Source organism: Manacus vitellinus, unplaced genomic scaffold (genome assembly GCF_001715985.3).
Source record: "Manacus vitellinus isolate BGI_N305 unplaced genomic scaffold, ASM171598v3 scaffold_29_pilon, whole genome shotgun sequence".
In the NCBI taxonomy this organism is placed as follows: domain Eukaryota; kingdom Metazoa; phylum Chordata; class Aves; order Passeriformes; family Pipridae; genus Manacus; species Manacus vitellinus.
Window position 1 is genome coordinate 1,943,296 of NW_021940207.1, and position 26,711 is coordinate 1,970,006.

The following is a 26,711-nucleotide window of genomic DNA, read 5'->3' on the forward strand; positions in this document are numbered from 1 at the left end:
ACACCGGGACCGGGTGTTCTGTCGGGAAAGCTCCCTGTATGTTCTTATTTCTTCAATATCAAAAGTTAAGGGTCAAGTGTGAGCGCCTGTGCCGGCCCCGCCGGGCTCCAGGGGCGTGGCCGCTGTTCCCGGGGGCCTGGACTTGGAAAGGGGCGAGATGGGAAAATCCCTCGGGTTTTCCAGGATGGATTCGCGAGGGAGGCAGAAGACGTTTGCGGAGCAGCCACGGAGACCTGGGGAAGGCGAGGTCTCGGAGCAGCAGCTTTACAGGCATCTTCGTTCGGGAGCACCTCCACACCTGTAAGATTTTCCTGATTTCCCTGCTCCTGGCTGGGATCCCCTTTGGGGGCTGTGGACAGAAGTAGCCCTTCTGCAGTAAAACAGATGTACTGTCAAAAGAGGCTGCAGTGGTTAAATCACAGTTTGTACCAGTATCCCAGACAGTTGTTTGTTTCCCAGGAAAGCTTACTCTACCTACCGCAGGCTTTTGGCAGCTGAAGAAGTTTGGGGAAGCAGAATATTTGCTGATAAAACTCACAGCGGTGGCAAACTGCTGTTGTGAAGGACAAAGGTTTGAGATCTGATCTTATTCTCTCATCTCCTGCTGAGCTGGGAGCTATTAAAGTAAGCTTCTGTATTTATATTACATGACTGGTATGACTGCACACACTAGAAGGAAATTAAGACTTCAAAAAGACATTCCTCATCATAGATGTTCAGGGTTTATATGTCTGTTTTTATAGAAAAGGGTCTAATTTGCTGCTTGCTTACTTTGCTAAAAATCAAAGAAAAACTTAGATGGAGTGTGAGGAGTTAAATCATGTTTGGTGAGGAAAATCAGGCCTGTCCTGTGAAGTGTCCAGTTGTGCTGCTGTTCTGAACAGGAAAATTAAAAGTTGTCTGGATATTATGTCTGGAAATATATGTGAATTCAGCTATCCCGAGAGACTGTAGTTGCCTGCATACCTTGAACCTTCCCAAAAAGCATGTTTTTGAAATTGAGGATGTTTGCAGAGTGGCCTGTGTGAACAGCCACGAACACTTGCACACCAGCCCAGTCCACGTGAACCACGGCAGGGGAGACAAAGCCAAACCTGAAAATCTATCTCGTCAAGTTACCTAATTGCCATCACTCTGACGTGCTGTGACAGCCCACCTGTGATCTGGAGACACACTCTGGAAAATTATTGCGACATGTAACAATAATCTGAGAGATGAGCTGTGATTGCAGTGGAGTCCTCAGGACAGAGGCAGGATTTTTAAGTGGCTTGTTTTTTCTCTAATGCCTGTGAGCCTTTCCTGTATTGCAGGGTTTCTTGGTGGGTTTTTGGAGTGTCTGGGGGCACACTGTGTTTGTGTTTAGTGTTTTGACTGACTTGTGATTTGATTGCCCTAACTTACTAAATCCCTCTGCATTATGAATTCCCATTGTGAAAGGTATGGAAAATCATACTTAATTGCTTCTAAGCAGGGCAGATAAAAATATGATAAAAAGATGATTCAGTGATATGAAGGTGAAATATAAAAAAATATGTGAAATGCAGATTGATGCTATTCCCAGTCTGCATGCTACTGTTTTTTGGTTGTTTTTTTCCCCTATTTAAGTTTACTTATAAGATGAAACTGTACCTGAGAAAAGGAGTAGCTTCGTACTGCCATTTAAGTTGTAAGTCTAGTGTCTGATTTTAGTGGAAGCTGCAGTCTTCTGTCTTGATTTCCAGAGTGCTTCCATGGGTATGTCTGAATTGCTGAACCTGAAGTTAACTTGCCCAGAGCTCTTGGCCACCATGGCCAGGCTGTTTGGTGCCTCAGCCTGAGCCAGTCTGATTAGATTGAGTTACCTTCTCCATACATGGCACTCTGCAGTAGGCAGGCACAGACTTCAGACGCAGCCAGATTGCCCCAATTCCACTCATATCCACACACCCACGGGCTGGCTGTATCTCTGTAGATGGAGATCTGCATTTCTGTGATGTGTATGCTGTCTGAACCTCACCCTCAGCGTTTCTGAGCAAAACCAGATGCTTTGCAAAGCAAGAGGCACCACGAGGCTGCCAAAAGGTGTATTTGTTCACATTCAGAGTAAGGTGTCTGAATGGGGCTTGTTCCAGGTTCCCTTTGTACAGCTCCCTGCAGGATGAACCCCAGGTCAGAGCAGGGATACACAGCTCTGCTGCTTGTAAACATGACACGTGCACCCAGTGATACAGAGTAGAAGGAAATAGTCATTGTGCAATCTGCAGGCAGCATAATCACTGTGATCACAGTAACATGATGACTTGTTTAATTTATTTTAAGGCTGACACGCTTGCCTTGTTTTGCTGTGTGAGCCAATGATGTTTTATCATCTCATGTGAACCCTGGGAGAACCAGGCAGTGATCTTTTTTTAAATCCAAGTGTGTCAAATGCATAACTCTGAATATAACACTGAGCTGCTTTACCCTGACTTCAGCTCTCGAGCAGACAGACGAGCAAGTCTCATGTTCAGTCAATGTAGAATCTATTTAGTGTAATCTCCTTGCTGAGAACTTCCACTTAGAGCACTTTCTGAGGAAGAGGCTCAAAGCTTTATGAAGTGTAACAATAACCTGGGACAGCTTGGCCTGGAAATGTCTTTCTAACCCCCACATCTTTTTGTCAGCTACTTTATGCACTAGAAAGTGAAACCACAAATTCATCTTACACTGATGGAACAGTCATAAATGACTGTTGCCCTTTGCTTGCAAATTGACCACATGTTTAACCAAGAGGACAAAGTCTCATGAACTGTCCTGCACAAGGAGATTCAGTGCCACTCTAAAGGCATGAAGTTCCTTGGCATCCACAGGTACAGACCCAATGGTCTGCTCGGTTGTGCTGCTCAGCTGGTACAGATGGAATGTTTGTATCAGCCCATAATGGGTTTTTTTCTGCTCTGAAAGAAGCACAGAAGAAGTAAACAGTGTGAGTCCTCCTGTAGGTGTCTGAGCAATTTAAGCTGCAAAGTGACACCACCAATATCAGAAGATCATTAATAGGTTGCAAGGAAGGGTGTTGACCCTCTGTTAAGTTTTTCATGCTTCCTGCATTACACAAGAGGTTAACAAGTTACTACACCCAGTCCAAGGCACTATTAGGAGCCATGTCCCACATGACAGTGTCTCTGGGAGGAAGCAGGACAGATTAATGTGACAAAGGAAGGAAAGTCAGGTCAGTGAGCTGAAGAAAGTCTGAACATTTCTCATGTACTCAACCATACCCTGGCAGGCCTGAATAAATTGAAACTTTCCAGGACACCTAAAAGACAACACAATGCAGGACTTCTGGGTTTTGTTTTTTAACTCATTAGTACTGAGATACATATACTAAAATCTAGGCATTTCAAGTAATATGGATTAAGAAATGAAGGGCAGTAAGACATAGCTAGTTGATTTTTATGAGATATAGACATTTTTTAGTTAAGAACTTCTGTAAAACAAGGTATGATCTTTGCAGCCAGAATGGTCTGAAATTTCCCAAGCTGTAATCCAGACAGTGCCATCACAGCTTCAAGATTAAAACCTACACCTTTGAACTGTAAGCAGCTTTCCCTTCTCACTACAAAGAATTACAGGTGATTCCAAGAATTGAGGAGACTGAGACACACTTATTTCCCTATCCTAGGGATTTTCTGTATGTGCCATCTTTAGATGTTCTACTTAATAAAAATAAGCCATCCCGATTCAGAGCACATATTTTGGTATTAATATATGAAACAGTACTTTAAGTTGCATGTATGGGAGGTAGGCAGACTGCAGGAGTAATGCAGACATAAAAAGTAAGGGTAGTAAGATGACTTTCTTTCCATAGGATCAGAGGAGTAAGATTAGCCCTTCCTCTCTGTCTTGGAACTGCCCACTGGACACTGGAGCAGCAACTTTCCTGGAAGAACTTCCATTTGTGATTGTTTTTCTCTGTTTCACAATTAGCAATTTTATCATATCATAAGCCAGTGTTACAAAGTACAACAGAATCAACCTTAGCCCAGCCCCCAGAGGTGATAAACAGCACAAAGGGAACACACACACCAAGCGAGGCACTGAGTGACGCAAACCTGAGAACAAGAGCAACACCTCTTGAGAACAAACAAATCAACATTGTGTCCAATGACTATTAAATTAATATAATGAATGGTTGTAATAAATGTGTTTTACACGCTCTGGTCAGATGTGTAGTTATCTCCACCCTTTGTGCCCCACACTGGGTGCCAAAAAGGACTGTCATAGTTTAACTCCAGCCAGCAACAAGGTCCCCTCTGTACCATGCAGCTGCTTGTTCACCACCCACCACCTCCCACTGGGATGGGGAGGAGAATGGGAAAAAGAGCAGTTTAATAATTGAAATAAAATTGAATAAATAATACAACAACTCTAATGAAAAGCAAGACAACAAAAAGAGCACAAGAAATAAAACTCAAGACAGACAAGTGATGCTCAATACAGGTGTTCAGTCCCCACTGACTGATGCCCAGCCCATCCCCAAGCAGCAACTGGACAACTTCTCCTAGTAATACACTAGGCATGGTGTTCTGTGGCATGGAATATCCCTTTGGCTAGTTTGGGTCAGCTGTCCTGGCTGTGCTCCTTCCCAGCTCCAGAGCATGGGAAACTGAGAAGTCCTTGCCTTAGACTAAGCACTACTCAGCAACAACTAAAACAGCAGTTTGTTACCAACATTATTCTCACACTGAATCCAAAACACAGCACTGTTCCAGCAACCAGGAAGAAGGTTAACTCCCAGCTGAAACCAGGACACAGATTAAAGCTAAAATCCTGCTATCACAATTTTAAAACCCAGCAGGACTCCAGACATGTTTTACTTAGTTATTGCTCCTATAATAAAAAATACGGAGTATTCAACCAGATAATCTATGTTGATTATACAATGAATCCATGTTAAAATAAACTGGTTTTAAGATAACATTAAACAGTAAACACATTCTACACAGCACTGTGCAGCGTTTCACAAACAGAACACAGACAAATAACTCCTGATCTGACTGAAAAGGATTATCAACAGAAACTAATATACCTGTGTTAGTGCACTGGTTGATATGTCCTTTGAAATAGTACAGCTTGTTTTAGTAAAAGAGTTGTATTCCCAGATTAACTGATGTTTTTCCCTACCATTGACTAAATTTTAAAGGTCCTGCCAAAAAACACTCCAATATTCGTTTTTTACTCAGCATGAAGACAGAAGCAAAGATTTTCTAGTAAATACCTAGTACAACCATTACAACAAGGGATACAATACACACTGGAAGCCTTATAACTTTGGTATTGATATTTGCTGTATAAAAGTTTAAAAAACAACCTACAAGTAGAAATTGCCTACAACTGGAATTACAACTTTACCAACAAGCATTGAAAATTATTTATAAATCACTTTGTTCACAAATTTTGCAGTGTTTTGGTTGCCATCAACCTCATCAAATAAGAGGAAACACAAGTATCTACCAAGTGACTTACCTGAAGCCACCATGAATCAGTGGCTGAAATAAGAACACAGTCCTGCCCTCCTGCTTTCCACTCCCTGTGTCCTAATCACTGATCCAGCATGGATTCAGGCTCCAGACCACAGATCTTCCCTGGGTATGAGCCACAGTAATTGGCAGCCACTGGAGAGTGCAAGAGAGACGGAGATCCCACAGGGGATAACTGAGGTTTACCAAAGGCTCTCATTTTGGTCTGGTAACATTCACACTGCTGGGCAGGATGATCCACACCTGATCCCACAGGCTGACCAGCGGGCTCATGGAGCGTGTTACTCTCTGATTCTGTCTCACAGAAGGCCAAGTGTGAACACCAACACCCTTGTTCTTCCCTGGGGACTATCAACTGGGGCTGAACTACGTGTTCTGTGACCCGGCCCCCTCTCTCCCATGGCAGCAAGAGAAAATCATTACAACTAGAATCAGTTCAGATTCATTGTTAGTGGAACACCCATGACTGTTTTTTCCTAACTGCAGCACCATTTGAAAAGATATACTGATAACAAATTACAGGCAGAGATGATCCTTTTAGCTCAAATACTAAAATACTGATTTTAAACAATAACTTTTTTTTTTTTCTTAATCTACCACTAAGTGTTCTAGAGACAACAGTTTAGTTACAGCTATTTCTATCATGTGCTTCTTAGCAATGCACATTTATAACACAAAAATTTATTTGTAATAAACCAAGGATTTCTAAATATTTTGTAAATTCTGTGTTAGAGGAAAAACCTGACTTTAGTAATTCTTTGAGCATCTCTAAATTCAATTAAATCACATTGCAATAAAACATTTAAAGTGTGCAAACTATGACAGTGATTTCTGCAAGAGCTTTTATACTGAAATAAACACAACCATCATTATTTGAAAAATCAATCTCAGTAGAAACCTAGAGAGATAAAAACTTAACAGCTAATTTTCAGAAGTGAGGGAAAATGAAAACTGGTAACATTATTTGTCTCCCTTTGTTCCTAAGGGAGGACATTTTGTCAGCTTCCAGGGAACATGTTCTTGTTTCACTGGCTGTGTGCACAAGCTGTGCAGCCTCAGTGGGCAGAGAACCTCATGCTGTGAGCTTCAGTGTTTTGGTACAGATTCAGTGTAGAAACACAGCCCTGTCATGTAGTGAGCAAAAAATAAATGCCAGGCTGCACAGGCTCATGTTTCTATAGGTAGATCCAATTTCTAGATAAAACAAGCCACTAACCTTACCTGCAGTGAAGCCCCATCACAATTGTCTGGATTTCTGCTTCCCAAATGTGATCTGCAGACTGTGGTCATCATCAGATGATGCTACAGAAACAGCTGCTTAAAACCCTCTAAAGTAATGCATGGACAGAAACAACCAAGGAAGGAACAAAACGGAGAAAAACAAAAACAAACATTCAAAGTTAAGCTTAATTTTTATTTGGCAGTAAATAAAAATCACTGTGGCAATACTCTACAAAATGATCACTGGAATTTTTTGTTAGGTGGCCACAGGATTACAAGGAACATTGAAAAGTATTACAGGATGCTTTTAATATACAGTCCATCCAGAGCCAATTCTTTTTTATGTTTTTCTGCATTGCAGGCAAGGCTGCACAATTATAGAAGCAGATCAGAGAACTCCCCATGATGCTGTATATTGATTCAGAAATGAGATTTCAGGTAAGTGTGAGGATCCATTTGCACAGATCTGACTACAAGTTTGGGATCACTGCAGCATCTGATGTGTTCCTTTCTGCAGTATAGACCATATTATTGAATTAAATTAGCATATCAAAACTTCACATGACAACCAGAACATCACATTGACTGAAAGGTAAAAATATATCCAAAGTTTGCAACAATTAAAACATAGTTTTCTTTCCCTTTTCCTGTTTCTCTGAGGGGCTTTTAAATAAATTAAAATAAATCTATAGCAAATGATCAGTATGCTTAGTCCAAGTATTTTCTTCGCATATCAAAAAACCTAACAATTTTCCCTTCTGAAACCCTGCAGATAAAAAAAAAATCTATTATTCATAGTAATATTTCATGTTTTTACAAAGACTTTGATGTACTTCATTCCAGCCAATAAGTAACATAGAAGAACATGAACAATACGGGAACAGTAATGAGGATTTTGAAGTCAGTAATTTATTTTGGCACACTTTCCAAGTAATAAATAAGCTTATCTTTCTATGTTACTACTTCATATTTAAAGTTCAAATGATATTTTTAGAAACCAACTTATGTTCCAACTTCGATAAGTGTAGCAAATGTATTTGAAAAATGCATTGTATCAGATGTTTTGAGGTAAATTAAAATAATTTTTGAAATGTAAATTTTCACTACTCATTGAGGTAAATTGGAAAAAAAGATGTAATAGAAATGACCAAGAGGGATTCAGGGCTAAGGAACAATCCTGAATTCCCTATTAAGGCAAAAACATAAGCCACAATCAGGGATTTTGCCAGAAAATGAATTCATAAAACAATTGTCTTCCTTCAGATTTCCTTCAAATCAGTCTTCTCAAATCTCAGGGAAAAAGGCAGCTGTGAATGAAGAAGCAGAAGAACCCAACCTGTCTGTCCCTTTCAGTCCTTACTAACCTCTCCCATCCTTTGAGAGTTCCACATCTTTTTCCACTCCAGTGCCTTTCCACAGGCAAATGTAACCACTGAACAACAATCACACAGGTCCACAGCTTATAAATACAATTACAGGATAGTGATACCCAAATTCCACTGAAGTCAGCATAATTTACAGTCAACCTATGCAGGAAGTGCAGAGGAAACCAATTCCCCAGTCTCTCATACAAAACAGTTTGCTGAAAATATAAAGAAGTCTTCTCCTGGGAGAAAATCACCAAAGTAGAAAAAATGAAATGGACCTTCCTTGAATTTTATTTTGACTCAGCTTCTTCATCCATGAATTCCACCAGTGGAGCGTGTCTGTTGGCCTGAGCACCTTCCTGGAAATTAACCTTTTTTATCACTCCTGCCTTTGGAGCCCGTATGGTGTGCTGCACAAAACAGAGCAAGAGTGAACCAGCAGAGAACCTGTTTTTTTTCCTTCTCTCTCTCTCCAGCAAATGCTAATATTACTCTTTGGTGCAATCAGAACTGAAAAACATTGAATTCCTTCCTCTGACACACTTATTTATTTATTTAAAACCTTCTTTTAAAACATTATACTAGTCCATTTTCAAGTTTTCTCATGAATATTTGATAAGTATACTGGGGACAAAAAATGCTATATAATGTTATATTATGAAGTATGAACAGCTGAATGTTATTTTACTTCACTAACAGTTTTTGTTATTGTAATAAATACCAAGCAGAAATAATACAGTTTTAATCCAAAATGTTAATCATACAGCAGATTTGTTCCCTTAAGAGGAATCTGCAGATTTACTAAAGATATTTTTGTTTTCTGGCCAGGAGGGGTCTTTACTGAGCAGATATTTGGCAAAATCCAGATGAAATACAAATACAGCTACTAATGACAGTAAAACAGCATGTTTACATACCAACCCCAAACTGGTTTGCTTGTTATTGTACCAAGTTAGTTTTCCATTGTAGCTTTGTTTCTTGGTATTTTTCTACATAGGGCTAGTCTAGTATCAAAACATTTAATACCAGATAGTAAATCCTCACATCTAAGCCAAGACTCATGTAAATAATAATTTGCTTTTTAAATTTTACAATTTATATTTCAATAGCACCTCAGATAATGTCAGTCTGAGCTATCAGCTGGAGAGACAGAAACACATTTAGTATCCAACTGCAAAGGATTTGGGGTCTAGGGGTTTTTTTTGGTGCACAGTTGGTTTATTTCATGTAATTTTAGTATAATTTAAAAAAGGACACGATAAGGGAAAGGCAGATGTTCTCAACTAGCAACATTAGTTCTGCTACCACAAACTGAGGTTTATTTTAAACTAATAGTCAAGTCAAATCAGTTAAGGCTAAAAAAACTGTAATTCAGTCAAACACTGTGACAAGATAAAATGGCCAAAGTGGTGGTCCACTGAATGCCATGTGGACAATTACACAAAATCTTGAGTGTACTCTTGGTAAAACTTTATGTAAATAATAAAGATTATACACAAAGAACCCTGTACATATTCACAAAGTCTCCATTAGCTAAATTTCTGTCTGAAGTAACTGCAGATATTCCATATGCTTGGATCAAATCAGTGAGCAAGAGATCCACCTGGGCAGTCTTCTGCTAGAGAAGTCAAAGGAGAGGAGGGAAGGCCTGATACAGCTCACCAAATGCATGCTAAAACAGCTGCAGAATACCATGGATTATATAATCATCATTTGTTAGCAAAATCACAGCAAATATAATCCTCTAAAATCTAGGCAGACACAACACTCCTTTCATAGCAGATGAAGTGATACTGACATCTGCAAGCTACATCATATGTCAGTAATGCAACTGAAAATTATAAAATTCTGACCAGATTTTTATTTTCCCAGTAATTAAAACCTTTATATGTCACTTACCTCCATTTTCATAGCTATCATAACCATTAGAGGATCTCCAGTCTGAACCTTATCCCCTGCCTTCACAAACACCTAAATTCAAGAGAAAATTGGGGAAAAAAAAAATTATTATTGTCTATGCCATTAACAATCATCAGCTGGATCTTGACTAGTACAATCCACAGAGTGATTGTGGTTTTGCAAAACAGCCTCATATTATTTTTATTATTATGAGAGTTCTCTAGATGACACTCAAGGGAAGTTAGAGCTACAGAGAGAGGTTCAGTGCCAGCTGCCAGGACAAGCAGAAAGACATTTACCTATCAAAGATGGGACACTAGAAGAGATGATGCATATTTGACCCTTTCTAGCTTAAGCACTTCTATTCTGAGAAAGTGCAGGACCTCCTCCTGGAGCCAGTCCCTAAAGCCTTTTAAAAAACAACACCCAGAAAGAAGATGGCAGAGCCACCTTGTTATTCAGCTATAACTGATTTAGAGTGTGTAGGAGATCCATGTTCAAGGTACTTGACTCTCTGAAAGGGTTCATGCTTTTTCATTCATACCAGAATCCCTTAACCACTAAACTCTCAGGAAATCTCTTCTGTGGAAACTTTGTCACTGTACAGAGAAATACACAAGACTTGCTGAGCTAAAGAAAAAGAAAGAAACACTCAGCTTAACAAAAAGGCAATTCTGAGTATTTCCTTTTTTGCAAGTGCATCTCTTAACTCAGTCTTTTCTTAGATGAAATGAATCAAACAGTCTTTTCAGGGACCTTCAACTTAAAAAGTAATTAAGATGAAGAAAAAATTAGTTAAGCAGTAGCATTAGTTAAATATTCAGAACTTCCAGAGCTCTAGAGAAAGAAGACTGGAAGCCTTAAAAACTCTTGGGTGGCTGCTGAAAACTCAAGAGTAAACAAGGCTTTTTCCAATTAGAAGTCATACAGCACTGGCATTTCAGCCTCTGATTTTTTCCTGGCAGTACAGATGCACCATTTCTGGAAGTGAACTTGGATATATACTGGAGAATTCACTTCCCACCCATGTTTTTATAATTACCTTTTCCACTGTGCCTGTCATGGGTGCTACAGCACCACTTTGCTCTCCCCCTGAGCTCACTGCAGACAAGTACTTGGGCACAGGGAGGCCAATCTGAGCACTGCCTTCCTACAGGGAGAAAATCCAGGACAGGTGAGTTAACAACATAAAATCCCACCACCAATACACGTTCTGACATTCAGGAATGAACAGATCCAGCCTTGCTCTGAGGGTGGCAGAGCCCTGGGGTCAGGGCAGCAGGAGGACTGTCAGCAGCTTTGCCAATGTCAGGCCTTAAACGTCAGGCTGCTGCTGCTAAGGGTCAGCAAGGAAGGAACTCCTTGTGGAAAAGCAGCTCCACATGGATCTTTTTGTACAAAACCCATCTTGTACCTCCCCTATTCACGCAGCAACAGTGCAGAAGTTTTTAGAAAATGTATAAAGGCAAAAGGGGCAGGCAGTTGCTGCAACAAAGAAGAGAGACATTGGCATCTTCCTTGCCAATGAGAGCTTCACAATTTACAATAACATGAATTCAGTGCTAATTCAGTAATAAATTCTCACTGTTATTCAAAATCCTTTAAGTGCTCTCACACTTGGTGCCCAGAGTTCCCCAAAGACTCATTCTCCCCCACACCCTACCCCTACCCTAAAACTCCTGTGATTTCTTCTAAATCCCCCACCCCTGACTCCACTCTGATGTCACAGGAGAACTGAGCTTTGCCATTCCAGCACGAGTTCCTTAGTCCTCACCACTGGAGCAGCAAAGTTTTCACTGCATTCTGCAGAAAGCCTTAAGGGGCTCAGGGCTAGAGGTTAATTACTGAAACTAACACATAATAATTTACTTACTTTGATTACATTTTTATTGAGTTACTTTAGGGCCTTGCAATCTTTGAACTGCATATAAAAATTTACCAGCCTAATAATGGAAATTAGGAAATTCTTTCAAATGCCATTTGCATATATGCAACAGATATAATGCCATGGTAGCTCATAATTCCATTCTTTTAATATTACCTGAAGTTATCTTTCCTCAGACCAGTATCAATTTATTTCTTGTCATATAATTAAAAAAAATTAAAATAACAGTTACAAGCACTTTCAAATAATTGTCAGTTTGAACTAACTGCTACTGTTCTATGACAAACTTAAATACCTGACAATTTTAATATTTTGTGTTCCCTCCTCCTAAGCCATCATTTGCAATTCACCTCATTGTATTTTATCTTTCTAAAAGTAATTTTCTCACTCATGGACCATAAACAGTGAACTTCTAATTAGACCTATAAATCCAGCAAGTATCAAAACATTACAGGTCAAAGTAAGAAACTGAAATTATGATTCACATTCTCTTGCAATTTATATTCCTCATTTTCATGGATAGAATTCTGAAATTTTAAACTTGTGATAAGAAAGAAAGGAACTTTACCGGAAAGAAGAGATAAATGGTGTTGTCCAAAATGACCAATTTGGCCTTACACACTGTTCCATTTACTGAAGACCTCAAGTAAAGTGAATCGCCTTCATTCAACATCTCTCCAGAAATCAGGAATGTTTTATCTTGAATCTGAAAGTTCAATGCTTTTATAAGGACAAAGGTTAACCCTTCATTACCAATAAACCAAAAGACAGCATTTGTGCACTCATAACCTGTGATTCTTCATAGACAATTTTGGAATTAAAAGCAAAAATATTTTTAAATCTTATGTATCCTTTATTTTTCAGTTAAGAGACTGTATTCTGTATCCAATACAAACAGCTCAGAAAATTGTTCCTCCAGGACAATTTTTATCTTAAACAAAGATATACTATTTCTCAAGAACAAAAACAACCCCAGAATTATCAGTTTAGTGATGCTACGAACATCCAATATTTTTGATTTGTTGTAGCATCTTGATTTCAAACTGAAAATCCATACTACTCAGCTGACATCACATTCCACAATGCTTTCCAAAACACAGGTAACTTCCTCTGCCTTGGAAGCTTACAATACAAGAACTACAACATATTCAGTAAACCTACAAAGGAGCAGAGCAGTAATGGAAACGGTGTCAATTAGACACTAAAACTGCACAAGAAAGACCAGATGGAAAGGTCATTTATTTGTGAGTAACCCTTCATCCACATCAGTGGAAACTGCACCTCTGCCACAACCTCAGCATATAAAGACTGCAAGAATACAAACATAAGTGCACTACATTTAACTGATATGTTTGCTTCTAAGTCCACCATCACCGAGCAAAGGGTCAGAGACTTGCTGGTCTTTCAGGGTGGTAGGAGTAGAAATAAAACTCAGTTTTTATTAGGTAGTCACATACTGTTCTTCCACTGAAAACATGCATTGAAAAGATATTGTTGATCTGATACTTATCCCTCAGAGGAAAATCATTTGCTTGATGAGTATCCTGAGCAGGGGCACAAATTAGGGCAACACCCTTGGAAGCACTGAGTGCTTGCCAGATCCATGGCCCAGCAACCTGCTCTAGTTGATTGGCCTCAGCACAGGTTTTGTAACACTGCAGAGGCAATGTCCTCCTCATAATCAGCTCCCAATTATGTTTCTCCATCCTTTATCTCCAGCTTCTCTCCATTTCTACCTCAACTCCTGTTCCTGATTCTTCCCTAGGAGTCTACATTCTCCCCAGCTCCACTTCCCTCCAGAAATGGCCCCCACATCCCTTCCAGCCTCTCTTTACTTTTGCTGACGTGACTTACATGAGACAAACCTCGAGTGTAAGAGCTCTGCAGCATCACATATGTAACTAACACACCCAAAATAACCTGGGTATTACTGGAGGGATGTGGGTTATCTCAGTCTTTGTATCCATAGAAATAAGGGTGTAAATTACCCAAGATGCTGTTATACCCTCGAAAGCACAGTAGTTTTCTCATTATTTTTTTGGTAGGCTCATCTCTGCACAGTCTGAGCAGTCCACAAATACTTATTCTCCCAGTTTCCCTTTTCTGAATATTGGGAACAAGAAGCTGAACTACAGACAGACTGCATTCTCCAGATGCTTTCATTCTGGGTGACAAATCTGAGAGAAAAAACACTGGACTACAAGTGATAACAAGAAGGATATTTAACACTCAGCAAAACACAACCCCCATAAGCCACACAACTGGAGACTATCACATGTGCACACACAAAATTATCTATGTTTAAAGCATCTCGAGCTGTATCCTACAGGAGCTCTACAGCACAAAGAAGACAATTCTATGGGGTATCATTCAATTATCTGACCAGAAGATTCCTCGTCCCATTTGGTAATCATGTCTCAATTTCCATCTTCAAAATAAAATAAATGTTATCCTACAGATAATGCTCTAGAAAGCTTTTATTTATCCCACAGGAGATCCATCTCATGCACAGAATAAAGCAGGAGTCCTGTGGAAAAAAATATCTTTTTGAATGCAGATTTAAATCTAACTTACTTACTTACTTTTAGGAAGACAAATTTAAGGAAGAGGAAAATGAAGAATAAGATCTTTAAATACTGAAAATACGAACACTTTTCTTAGCCTTATTTTCAGAAGTATTTTAGTAGCTCTTCCATGCTAATCCATCATCTACCAAAGATAACTTCAGGCTAAAATAACAGTCTACAGCAATGGCTGCAAGTAAGCCAAAAACAGAATCCTGTAACTGTAATCACCAAGCAATTTTAGTAACAGTTAATACTAAGATAAGTCTACAAGAGACAGATTCTTTTATCTAATGAAATATCTGAAAAAATGGACTTGTACCTGCATTTTGTATGACCCATCTTGATTGTAACTTACAGCTACATCCACAACTGTTGAATAAAACAAATTATGTGTACGTGAGTAGATTAATTACAGTATCTAGAGAATGATGACATATACACAATATTTAGTTTATGTTTCTTAATAAAAACAAGACCTACACCACTAAGAACAGAACAAGTATTTTCAGGTTAGCTTTGTAGACACTGCAGCTTTCATACTGAATTTGAGACAATATGTTTTTCAAAGATGAGCACCTGAAGTTATGCTCTGAAATCTGTATTGTGTTATCTGGACAGAAAACAAGTTTGTGATGGGAAAAAGTTCTGAGCTCTTTCATACCAAAATGAAGTGAAAAAAAAAAGCCAATGGCACTTTTTAAAATGTCAACCTTATTCATTTAAATGATGAACAACAATGGTGTCATTTGAATTTGGTTTACATCTCCTCAAGATCTAACAGTGTGGATTAAGCATGAAATTCTGTGAATTCTCAGCTTAAATTGCACAGAACTCATCCTGGTTCTATTTGCTGTTTCTTAGTCTGAATTTTCAAGCATCAGTTGAAATAATTTTATCCATCAAGTGCCTCCCTTCCCTCCACACACTTTCTTATTAACTTACTGTTTTCCCCATCCAGCAGAGACAGTTTTCTAGTATAACATATATTTATTCTTCTACCAGTGCTGGATGCAAATGGTGAGAATTTATCTAAAACACAAAATACACAGACATGTTACTTTCATTCTACTTCAACAAAACACAATACTCAGAACTCACACCACTAAATCACTGTCCTACTGTTATTACCATCATACTTATAGTTTTACATTGCACAAAAAAGATTGGGGAACCACTGTAGTCACTGAGAGTGACAATTCCTCAGTCTTCAACACTGAATAAGCTGATGCTGTGTAACCTACAAAAAACACAATGCTGACAGCAGCACTAAGAAGGGGGCGTTGGCTGCTCTCCATGCACACATCCTTGAACAGGACAAGAATGTGTGGGAGTTCAGTTACACCACAGCAGATCCCAGTTAACCCTTAGGTGAAGGTTCCATCAAACCCCACTGCCCCTCCCACCCTGAGCAGAGTCCATTTTACGTCTGAAGACCTTGGGCCAGCTGGAGGAACAGCACAGGCAGATGGTCACAGTTTGTGCTGGGCAAGAGCAAAGCGCAGAGTCACTGACTAGGAATTCCAAGGTCTTCCAGATAGTGCCTGTCTGGAGTGCTGTGGGAAGTACTCTGTCCTTTACAGTGGGGATACATTCCATATCTGCCCCTTCACAAAATTTAGAGTCTTTGTAAATAGCTGAGAGAGGCCAGAATGCAGAACCCTGAGCAGGCGCAAAGCAGGTGAAAGAAAGAACATGCAAAGTAATTAATTGCACATGAGCTCACAAAATAAAGCAAAAGAATGATCCTTACCCTCTGACTGATCTCTAAAAGCATCTGTTAGCATTTTTTCTTTCAGTATAAGCCCAAGAGCTGCTTGACACATAACTTCATGTGGAGTTGCCTTTTTGGTCGGAAATAGTTCATCATGGTGTTGAGGAATGAAATTAGTGTGCACATTTCCAGCCTCAAACTGTGGGTGTCCTGACAGGCTCAGTAAGAAATCAATATTAGTGCTTAATCCTACAATCTGTAAAGAAACAGAAGCATAGTGCAAACTGAAGTTATGAATGAGCATGCAGCTTTCTGCTCAAGTTATGTATAGATAAGAAATGAGTATTTTTTTCAGATAGCACCATCGAAACAAACTTCAGCAATAAAATGTAATTCATTCAACTGGTCTGTTTTATTACCAGTTAAACCAATGACTCTAAAAAGAAGAAAAAAAAAACACACACAACAAACCAAATAAAAAATCCAAAGAGCTGCCTTGCCAAAAGCATTTTGTTTTCTCAACACCACCTATGTCCACTGTGAAGTTGAGGAAGATTTCCCAGCAACAGTAAAGGGAAGTAATTTAGGAAAAAACTCTACTGTTTTGAAAAAGCATGCTCTGAGTATTTAAAAGAACATTTCTAACTTGACAAGTGCTTCTTATAAAAAATGAGTTACAATAGTGTCAGTATCCCATATTTGATCTTTTAATAGTAACAACTGGGAACAGGGACTTTTATAAATTTACTAGATACTATCCATTTCCTGTACTGCAAAATACCTAAGCAAACAACATAATTGTTTTAGAGAAATTAGAGAAACTGGTAACTATGTTATGCTGTCAATATGTACTGACAGAACTGCTAAGAAAAATAATTCTCTTGGGTTTTTCCAGAATTTATCTCTTTCCCTTGAAGTAATTTTCATTTGTAGCTAAAACAATAAGGGGCCCAATATTTTCAATACTTGACTCACATTCATGTTGTTGGTTTAAAAGTGTAAATTAATTCAGTCTCATGTCAAGTCAAACCTTCTGAATTCTGCTTTTGGAAAGATACAATACCTGTAGTTTTTATAGGGGGGAAATGGAATGTTTCTTAAAAAGAACTGACAGCATATTTCTGTATAGTCTACAAATTTAGTTATTTTTACATATCAGAAATTAGAGGCAAACACAAACACAAATTCCACTCCTTTAAGTTTGAGAGAGCTCACACTACAATTGAAAATGTTGTTTAGCCTTACTCTTCTACAAAGTCTCAGGTGCATCATCCAGCTGAAGAGATCACAACCTTAAAAATCTCTGTGTAAAACTAGACTTCACACTTACTTCTACTCACACCACCCATAAAAACAGTTTGCAAATTAGGAAAAAAATACAACTTCTGCAAACAAATAATGAATTTGAAACGGTAGTGGCAATGCAGGCTCCCTCTTAGAAATCACTTTTGTTTTACTCTAGTATTTTATGCATACTTTGTTAGCTCCAGGTGTTCACAAAGTCAGCTCAAGATCTGAAATCATACTGGGCTCTTTCTACTTACATTATACTGGTGCAAACTGTACCTCAGCTTCCTCAGCGCCGCTTGCCGATCCTCAGCCCAAACAACCAGCTTTGCAATCATCGGGTCATAATGAACAGAAACCTCATCACCTGAAATATGTGAGTGAAAGAAATGCTGGAACACTAAACCAAGTATTTCTGAAAGTTGGTAATGCAAGGTACTGGACACCACACGGCATCAAAGGGGAACACAGTTCATGGCCACATTTCTCTTGAGATTGAAGTTCTTTGAGGACATGATGCTGTGACCTGGCATTTCAATTTCAAGGACAACTTCAGTGCAGACTTTGTAGATATAACACTACTCAAATCCAGTTTTCTTTGTTGCAATCAGAATGCAGGATTGATAAATTGTGAGGAGAACATAGGCAGCATGATCCAATGGACTTTACTATGGATATAGGTAAATAAAGAGGTAAATAAAATAGTCAGTGATTGACCAAAAATACATGGACAATTACAAGGAAGAATATTTCTGTACGGATTTGTCTTTATAGCAACACCCTGTCAGACTAACTTATTTAGGCCAAAGAGGGAAATGCTTACAAAGAAAACATTTTGATGTTAATTATTTCTTATACATCACAGCCTTCAGTTTTACCTTGTCTGACTCCAGTCTCTATCCTGGTGAAACGATCTGCAGGAGGGGTGGATAAGTGCAACAACGGCCCAGCTCCTGGCATAAAGTTATTATTAGGGTCTTCAGCATATATTCTAGCTTCAAATGCATGGCCCTGGAGCAGGATCTCTTCCTGCTTTAGGGGAATCTTCTCTCCTGCTGCAACCTGAAAACAGCAGGATCAATATTCTGGAGTGCTGATGTATGAAATATTAAAAATCTTTCTTCTAAACACAAACAACTAGAAAGCACATTAAAAAAAGCACAAGGAGAAAAAAATGGTAGGTCATAAAAGGCTAATTCTGAAGTCACTCCTTCCTTTTTTGTGGAAGCCACCAGTCAAAGGATTTTGAATTATTATTGTGTAAATTTACTGCCTAATATTTCAGACAGCTAAAACATAATGGAAAAAAAAAACAGTCGAATGTTTTTCCACTGGTTATGTCAAAAAATAAATTATTTAAGTTACAACCTGGTCAACTAAGACAAGATTTTATTAGACAAAAATTGCTCGAAAAGCAGATGATAAAATGGGTTACTGGGAGCCAGCACTACCAGCACAAACTGTAAAGTCTCTAAATACACTTAAAAAAAATGGTTTTTTCTCTACACAAGTGGGAGAAGACTTGGTTGAAATTCAGAGCATCTACACAATGCTCACATCAAATACAGCAATGTGAGATGTTCCTCTGGAGCAAAGGAAACTCTACCCTGTTAGCTGAACAGGAGATGAGGATCTGGAAACCCATCTGTTCTCTCACAGGCAGTATTACAGAGCACCATTCACCACTCAGGAGGAACCCTACATGTAAAAACAATTCACACTCACCCTAAGTTGCCATTCCACCAAGTCAGTGCCAGTGATCATCTCTGTAACTGGGTGCTCCACCTGCAGTCTGGTGTTCATCTCCATGAAGTAAAAATTATGTTGGGAGTCCATAATAAATTCCACTGTTCCTGAAGTATTTAGCAGAAGGACACTTCACCAAATAGTATCTATGACATTTAATTTAATTATGTCAGGAAAACACTATTATTTCCAAATCAGATAGACTGAATTTCATTAAATTCTATACAATTTATCTAAAAGGGTCACAAAATTGAGGCCTGAAAACAGAAGGGTTGTTTCCTTTTACATTTACGTGGCCTGTGCTGTTTAGCAGGCATTCTCCTCTACAATAAAAGCTGCATTTCATTAGCACTTTAAAATGTGCATCAGGACTCTCTAAAGTACTGTTAGTATTTATAGACTGTGTAATTATTTTTTAAAAATAAGTAACCAAAGAAATTAGTGAGAAAACAAAGTCACAATTCTGGGAGGTTATTTTTCATCTGGGAAATGGTGTGGACTTTACACTGATTTGTGTTTTTCTTTTAAAGGCTTTAGTGTTTGAATATAAAGGATTATTCTTTGTACAATGAAATTATTTTTTGAAGTTACTAACTCATAATGCTCAGTTTCCAACAGTCGAGTTGATTGAATTATTTGCTCTGAAATTTTTTCTTCCTTTTCTTCAGCTGCCACTGGTCTTGAGCTCAGGAATGCTAATTTAAATTTGTAATTACATCAGAACTAACTACATGATTACTTGCTTGAACTGCAAAAAACTTGGGGCATGTTGTGTCATACTCAAACAGCCAGATGCCATTTGCTTGTGACTCCAACTCTCATTAAGTTAAAAGCCTCCACAGACTTACCTGCTCCCACATAATTCACTGCTTTGGCTGCTTTGACAGCGGCTTCTCCAAGTCTCTTCCGAACCTCTGGATTAATTCCTGGCTGTAAATAATAATAATAGAAAAAAATATAAATTATTGTTAAGTCTGGTGATAATAAACCTAGTATATGTGAATATTTTGCAGTATTTAACAACTGTAGTGAAGACACCTATATAATTTTTCCTTGAGAATCCTTTTCCTAAAGAAAGTTCCTAAAGAACATTTTCTGCAGCAAAATTAAAACAGGTCTAAGAATTACAGATAAAGTACTATCAACTAAATAAACTTGATGGGGGATTATTAATTACTTTAAAAATATGTCGGTTCATAAAAAAATGTTAAGAACTTTCTGCTCACCCCTGGTGCCTCTTCAATGATCTTCTGATGCCTCCTCTGCACGCTGCAGTCTCTTTCAAACAAATACACTGCATTGCCATGCTGGTCACCAAATACTTGGACTTCAACGTGCCTGTTCCATAAACATAAATGTTTCAGTGTATTTCAAAAAAACCCCAATCCCCTGACGGATTTCACTCAAACAGACTTTGAACTTGTACATGGCCTTGTACTTGTGTGCTCCAGTAGGACTTCTCAAAGGTTTAAGTGTCTTCCCTCAAATAAATGCTGAAAACATAGAAGTGAGGCTGCTATTATGCAAGATCTCAATTGTTTTAGGCTTCCTCGATGTCCAAATGAAACAGGATTCTAAATGCCAACTACTGCATTGAAATCCTGTAAGTTGTGGGATAAACGAGGTACATATCCCATGGCTGCCTCCTCTTTATTAGTTATTATTATAAAAGTAAAACCACTTCACTGTTATTTGATAAGGATGATTTCCCCCACCATTTACTGTGTAGCAATGCACAAGGGGCAGCAGCAGCCCTGGCTCAGCAATAACATTGTTTATTTCAACACACCATTTCAGAGGACAACTATTAGGTGGCAGAATTTTGTTCTATGTATAAAGCTAACAAAAATATGTCACCATTGTGACAATCCTCTGATACTGGCAAAAGAAATTCCCCAGGAATGAGATTTTTCTCGTGCCCATCTGACAGCATAAGGAGGCCCTCAGTTTCTTTAAAATAAATGCTTTCTTTATAGTGATGCTTCAAGAAAAACAGATGTAAAGTGCAAGATTATCAAACAGACCTCTGCAAGAAGTTCTTTATAAAAAATAAATTAGCTCAGTTTCACAGGCCAGACATGAAAAAAAACTATCCCTTCTGTTTTAAATATCAAAATAAAGGAAGATTAAATAACTAGTTTAGGACACCTGAGGGCAGCAGAAACACCACGACAGCTTGGCTCAGGTCTGTAGTTGAAGTATTATAAAGTGATTTTTTTTCCTAGATGTAAATCAAGTTTAGAAAGCTCACGCACTGCCATGTCTCCCAAACAATTTTATTTTAATTCCTAGCATTCAAAACAAAGTCACTACAAAAAATTCAATACATTATACAAAAATATGACCAAATTAACAACTGCCATAGTGCAAATAAAACATACAAGACCAATTTTCATCCTACTACTAAACCAGTTATGTTTGTTCAACCATAGAATAAACATTATAGTGTTTATATTGAAATATCTGTTTCTCACCTTGGATTATCTACAAATTTCTCAATCAGCATTGCATCATCATTGAAAGACTTCTTCGCTTCTCTCCTTGCTGATTCTAGTTGGTCCAGAAACTCCTTTTCTGAATGAGCAATTCTCATGCCCTAAAATACAGAAAAAAGCCTTTCTAAATGTCTGAAAATAGGGTATACAATGAAAATCGTTGTTGCACACAAACAGCAAGAAATGAGCTTAACTCTCTTCCCTCCTTTCTTAAACTTTACTAAAATTGTGTATCAGCTTCCAGTAATATAATCCTTCTAAGTCCCACTCAAAGTGCCATAAAAAGTGTGAAAAATAGATATATCATTTAATTGCTATGGGTGAGTACAAAATTCAATTTTATTCTCAGATATAATAGGAATTTTCCAAGTTTGGCACAGAAAAACTCGTTTATTACAAAACAAATATAGCTATTTTGAAAATAAAATTCTCTGCATGTCATTTTATAGACATTTCAGAGTAAAATCAGATTTAGACTGGGAGTTCACCACACATTAAAAAGCGTCTAGACAAAAATATTTAAATGGTATTTCTAACACCTTCTTATACAACATTTAAAACTGTTAACAAAAGAAGTAACAGAAGTTATCACAAAGTAACAATTTAAAGTTATCTAATTTCACACAAATCCATAGGACAACTTTTCTGCTTATGTGAATTGCTGGAGGTCCACAGAAACAAACAAAACTCTCCCAGTTTATTCCAGCTACTCACCTTCTGCCTGACTGCATGACAAACAAAATGAGATTTCATAGTGCTAGACTGGACATCAATAATGAATTTTAACAAAAAGTACTTTTCCAGTTTCTTTGATTTCAGATTTCTTTTAGAATATTCAGTTGCAGATACTGAGACATGATCACTTTATGGCATGTGATGAATGTGAAGATTAGTTCCTTACCTTTCCTCCACCCCCACGAACAGCTTTAATCATGACTGGGTACCCTATTCTCTTGGCATGTTCCTTTAGACACTCGTCTGATTGATCTTCCCCGTGATAACCTTCAACAACAGGAACGCCAGCAGCAGACATTATAGCTTTGGAAGTGCTTTGACAGAACAGTTTAATATTTAGAATGATAATAATATTTTTTTCTTACTTTAAGCTCCAAACCTGTGTATGTTCCCAATGCTAACTCTCTCCTTGAAAGCAGTTCCACAGTAGACCTCAACAGGACTACTTGCATAGGTGGGTTACATAGGATTGGACTGTAATTAATCACATGCTTCAAACAGGGATTTTTTTTTTCTCCAAGCCCTCCACATAAAAGCAGGAGTAAGTTTCAGTTCTACTGTTCTTTCCTGTCTTTTGACCCACATTGTAGAGGCCAAACCCTAAAATTTTCAAAATACAACACTGTATCCTGCCAAAACTACATCTGAAGTTGTACAAAGGCAAAACACTTTTCATGATACAGCTGGATTCCCAGCACACATCAAACGCTTGAGTGTAACAACTCTTAACTTCAAATACACATGTAGAGCTCGTTAAATTACAGAGGTAATTTACTCTCGCATTACAAAGTGATAAAAAATTAATTCTCTCAAATTACTATTATACAGCTCATGTGTTAGTAATAACCTCATTTCCACATTCTTGATTTATACTTCATACCCTAAAAGTATTTCTTTGATCTAACTAAGGTCCTCAGTGATGAACTAAACTTACATGAGCCACAATAACCCCAACAATGTGGTGTTTCTTTTCCACTGCTCTTTTGACTAACATATAAAACATCCAATCTGACTGCTGAATGCCCCAGCTCTGGAAAAGCAGAATCATTACTTATTTAATTACTGAAATCCTAATGACTGAACAAGGTCGATTGTCTCTCTGTCTATGGGAATCCCGTATCTATAGACGTGGAGGTTATTCCTTTGAAGAAAGCCATAAAAATAATATACAGTGAAAATTGATAGAATAAAACAATTATGACACTGGTTGTTTGTTAACAAAATTAGCTTTTCCAAGCTGTAAATTGGATAACCACATAAATCAGAAACAGATACCTCTTAATACCCATATCTCTGATAGCAGATGAAGGTGGACCTATGAAGATGATTCCCTGTTGCTTGCACAGCTCTGCAAACTCTGTGTTTTCTGAGAGGAAACCATAACCTGGATGAACAGCCTAAAACAGAATAACGTTACCAGCCTATTTTTGTATCAGCTTAGCTTAGAAAACTCAGAAACTTCAGCAGTGTCAAGGAAACTCAAGATGGGTAAAAATAAAGAACTAAAGACATGAAAGTATGAGAAAACTGTAGGTCCTGATCTACTCACCTGTGCTGCTGAGACCTTGGCCACCTGCAGTATTTTCTCCATGGCCAAGTAGCTCTGCTGTGAGGGTGCTGGACCAATGCAATATGCTTCATCTGCCTGATTGAGAAGAAATACATAGGACACAGACTGTTTATTAGCATATTTGAATTTTTTGAGATGATTATATTATTTATCAGACTGCTGGCACACAGCAGTTTAAATCACTGCCTCTCCTCATGAAAAGGCTCAACTGAGTGAAACAAATTCTGACTTTCTTCCCAAAATCAGAGTACGTTCTCTAACCTCTTGCTGCTCTGGAGTTAGAGAGCCAAAATTTAATATCCCTTCCTGTATAGCTGTCAAGTGCTGAGACAGAGACCAGGCAAACTTTTCATCAATTCAAGGAAAACTTGGCAGTAACTCTACAGAGGTGAAACTCAACTGCACCAGCACCCAAATCTGTTTTCACAGGGAACTTGTCAATGGCAAATACTGTTGTGAATGAACATAAGTCACAAGCACAATGAGTATACTTCACCATTGCTACGTGCATGGAATTTCTGTCTGCTTCACTATAAACTGCCACAGACTTCACACCCATTTTCTTCGCTGTTCGCATCACTCTGCAGGCGATTTCTCCTCGGTTTGCGATGAGAATCTTCCCTATGCTGTGGCCTCCTGTTTAAAGGGATGAACCACAGTAAGAAACAGATCCTTAAAAACATTCCTGGAAACACAGCAATTTTAAAATTATGACTTCTTTTTTCATTATTTATAGTGTTCATGCACTTCTTCCAACAATGAAGTTGTTTCACTCAAAACTTCATCCTAAAGCATTTCCATGCTACTTTTGGATTTTTTTCCTTAGAGTCCTTATGCAGAAGTATGTTTAAGCCTTTTTTTAAGAACTTCCTTTTTTAGAATCCAAGAAACATATTCTAACCCTAAAAAACCACTTAAACATAAAAGCTGATGCTTATATTTTTGCTGTGTATTCCCCGGACTAACTAAGAAACAATCAACACCTGTGTTGTGTCCCCCCCAGTAGAAGCAGTTGACATTTTCTTGAAGAGCACCGTTCCCCATTCATACACAGTCACAAAGAAAGAACAAGGTATCAAGTTTTTTGTTGTTTGGGTTTTCTAAGCAGTGACTTACAAGCTCCTACAAAGTCTCAAAACAGCAACTACAACTTGATAAAAGTGTAAGGTCAGCACTGCCAGAGACTTCACAGTCAGAACTTAGTAGCTTAAAACTCACTAATTAAAATGAAGATAGATCTCTGAATTCTAAAATCTATCTTTTTCGTCAACATGACACCAGAATGAGTTTAAATCATCTTGCTAAATACTTTTACTCCTTCGTATTTTGTTTAAATACCATTATGCCTTAAAAAACAATTCTCACAGACTTTGCAACACTTGTATCAGCAGAGGAAAACATCACAAAACCAAATAGTTTTCATTAAGTTCAGTTTACCTAAATATGACAGCTAAAATTATTCAAAATGTTGTTTAAACATTAAAGATGATTTCTGCTAGGTTAGCTGCAGGCTACTTTTTTCAAGAACTACAAAGATATTAATATTTATTAAAAAACCCTACCGTTTTTCAGCAACTAATGTTCTAAAACTAATTGTAAAACCATCCACATTAAACAGCAATTAAACCTAGTAGCCAAAGAAATTAAATTTCATACCTATCGTTGAGGCCCATTTCACAAATCTTTGTACTTGGTTCCATTGCCTGTGCAATTATAAACACACAGAAGTGTTACAAACGCATATGAAGAAGTGACAACTGAGCTACTTTTATTTTCAGGTGAGAGAACAACAGCACTGAAATAGCTCTGAAGCTTTTGATACATCTGTTTACGTATTCAGGTACAACAAGGAAAGTTGTACAAACTTCACCAGATGGCTCCTCAAGTGCTTTCATGTAGATACAATAAAAATTATCCCCTTACTTTTTTAGCAGCATTAAAACAAAAATAGTCAAGTTTTTTGTTTTTTTCTTTAAAAAAGTCTTTTAGTGGACAGAACAGCCAACATCTGGCATTTATCAGAGAGGCCAACTCAAAGTACTTGGGAAAGAAGATGTGGACAACCACAAAATAGAAACGCTTAAAACGGCAATTTTTCTATGGAGAAAAAGTGCAAGAGAAAGAATGTGAAGGCAGCAAGAAAGAAAAGCCGTGAAGACTTTCAGAAACCTAAACCTCAAACGACTAATACTAACAAAAAGGGGTAGCCAAGGTGAGGTGGCTGGATGAAACTGTGAAAGCAGTTAATTAGTACATAAATCAACTCTGGAATTTGGGATCAAGTCCAGACAATTCTGAAGCTCTGTCGGAGCAAAAAGAGACCACACAACTAAACCTCAGTTTTAATAACGAGAGAGGGATTTTTGCGCACTCCCCAAACTTCTCACTTCCCCCGCCTGTACCACGCAGGTGTCGCAGGTGAGCACAGGCTGCGGACAGACCCCCGAGGCCGGGGCAGCTTCGCGGGACCCGCGGCAGCTGCGACTGCGATCCCTTCAACCGCGGGGGCGCTTCTTCGCTCCTCCTTCCCACAGAGCAGCCCGGGGCGCCGCTGTCCCCCCACACGCCCAGCGGAGCCGCCTTCCCTTCCTCCCCGAGCAGCCTAGCTCGGGGCTCGCTGTGGGCGGCTCCCGCCGGCCCCTCCTGCCCCTGGCCCGACGCTGCCCTGCCCGGCACAGCCGCCCCCGGCCCGCACTCACAGCCGCCTCAGCACCCCGAACCGCCGGC

The 26,711-nt window shown here is 38.5% G+C and overlaps 2 protein-coding genes and 1 long non-coding RNA gene across 4 annotated transcripts in view; 1 reads left to right on the top strand and 2 right to left on the bottom strand.

Annotated features, from left to right (window-relative positions):
- The window catches only part of DCUN1D1 (defective in cullin neddylation 1 domain containing 1), a 26,288-nt gene extending 20,449 nt beyond the window's left edge, over nucleotides 1-5,839 (bottom strand). The window contains exon 1 of the mRNA XM_018074891.2: nucleotides 5,488-5,839. The gene's annotated coding sequence lies outside the window, so the exon portion shown is untranslated. The remainder of the gene's footprint in view (nucleotides 1-5,487) is intronic.
- Nucleotides 22-4,173, top strand: LOC108640106. Its single transcript, XR_001920933.2, has 2 exons — nucleotides 22-300; nucleotides 3,830-4,173. It is a non-coding gene; the product is annotated as an uncharacterized LOC108640106 (long non-coding RNA).
- Nucleotides 5,840-6,894: 1,055 nt separating the features above from the next.
- On the bottom strand, nucleotides 6,895-26,711 carry MCCC1 (methylcrotonoyl-CoA carboxylase 1). Of its 2 annotated transcripts, XM_018074889.3 has the most exons (19): nucleotides 26,684-26,711; nucleotides 25,641-25,687; nucleotides 24,481-24,620; nucleotides 23,964-24,059; nucleotides 23,690-23,811; nucleotides 22,581-22,728; nucleotides 21,659-21,780; nucleotides 20,411-20,522; nucleotides 20,033-20,114; nucleotides 19,164-19,291; nucleotides 18,317-18,500; nucleotides 17,696-17,805; nucleotides 16,191-16,407; nucleotides 15,383-15,469; nucleotides 14,760-14,809; nucleotides 12,442-12,579; nucleotides 11,031-11,138; nucleotides 9,989-10,060; nucleotides 6,895-8,499 (listed from the first exon to the last, which is right to left on the bottom strand). In XM_018074889.3, the coding sequence occupies exons 3-19, from the start codon at nucleotides 24,559-24,561 to the stop codon at nucleotides 8,380-8,382; spliced, it is 1,977 nt and encodes a 658-aa protein (XP_017930378.2). In that variant the 5' UTR covers nucleotides 24,562-24,620; nucleotides 25,641-25,687; nucleotides 26,684-26,711; the 3' UTR covers nucleotides 6,895-8,379. The 2 variants fall into 2 exon arrangements, with proteins under 2 accessions (XP_017930378.2, XP_025751155.1); XM_025895370.2 differs by lacking the exons at nucleotides 6,895-8,499; nucleotides 9,989-10,060; nucleotides 11,031-11,138; nucleotides 12,442-12,579 and adding an exon at nucleotides 12,622-14,400.

Coding starts and splice junctions, on each gene's coding strand:
- MCCC1 (XM_018074889.3), bottom strand. CDS start 24,561: ATGCGAACAGCGAAGAAAATGGGTGTGAAGTCTGTGGCAGTTTATAGT. Junction 21,781..22,580: donor TTCGTGGGGGTGGAGGAAAG/GTAAGGAACTAA, acceptor TCTGTATTTTAG/GGCATGAGAATTGCTCATTC. Junction 17,806..18,316: donor AGAGACTGGAGTCAGACAAG/GTAAAACTGAAG, acceptor CACATATTTCAG/GTGATGAGGTTTCTGTTCAT.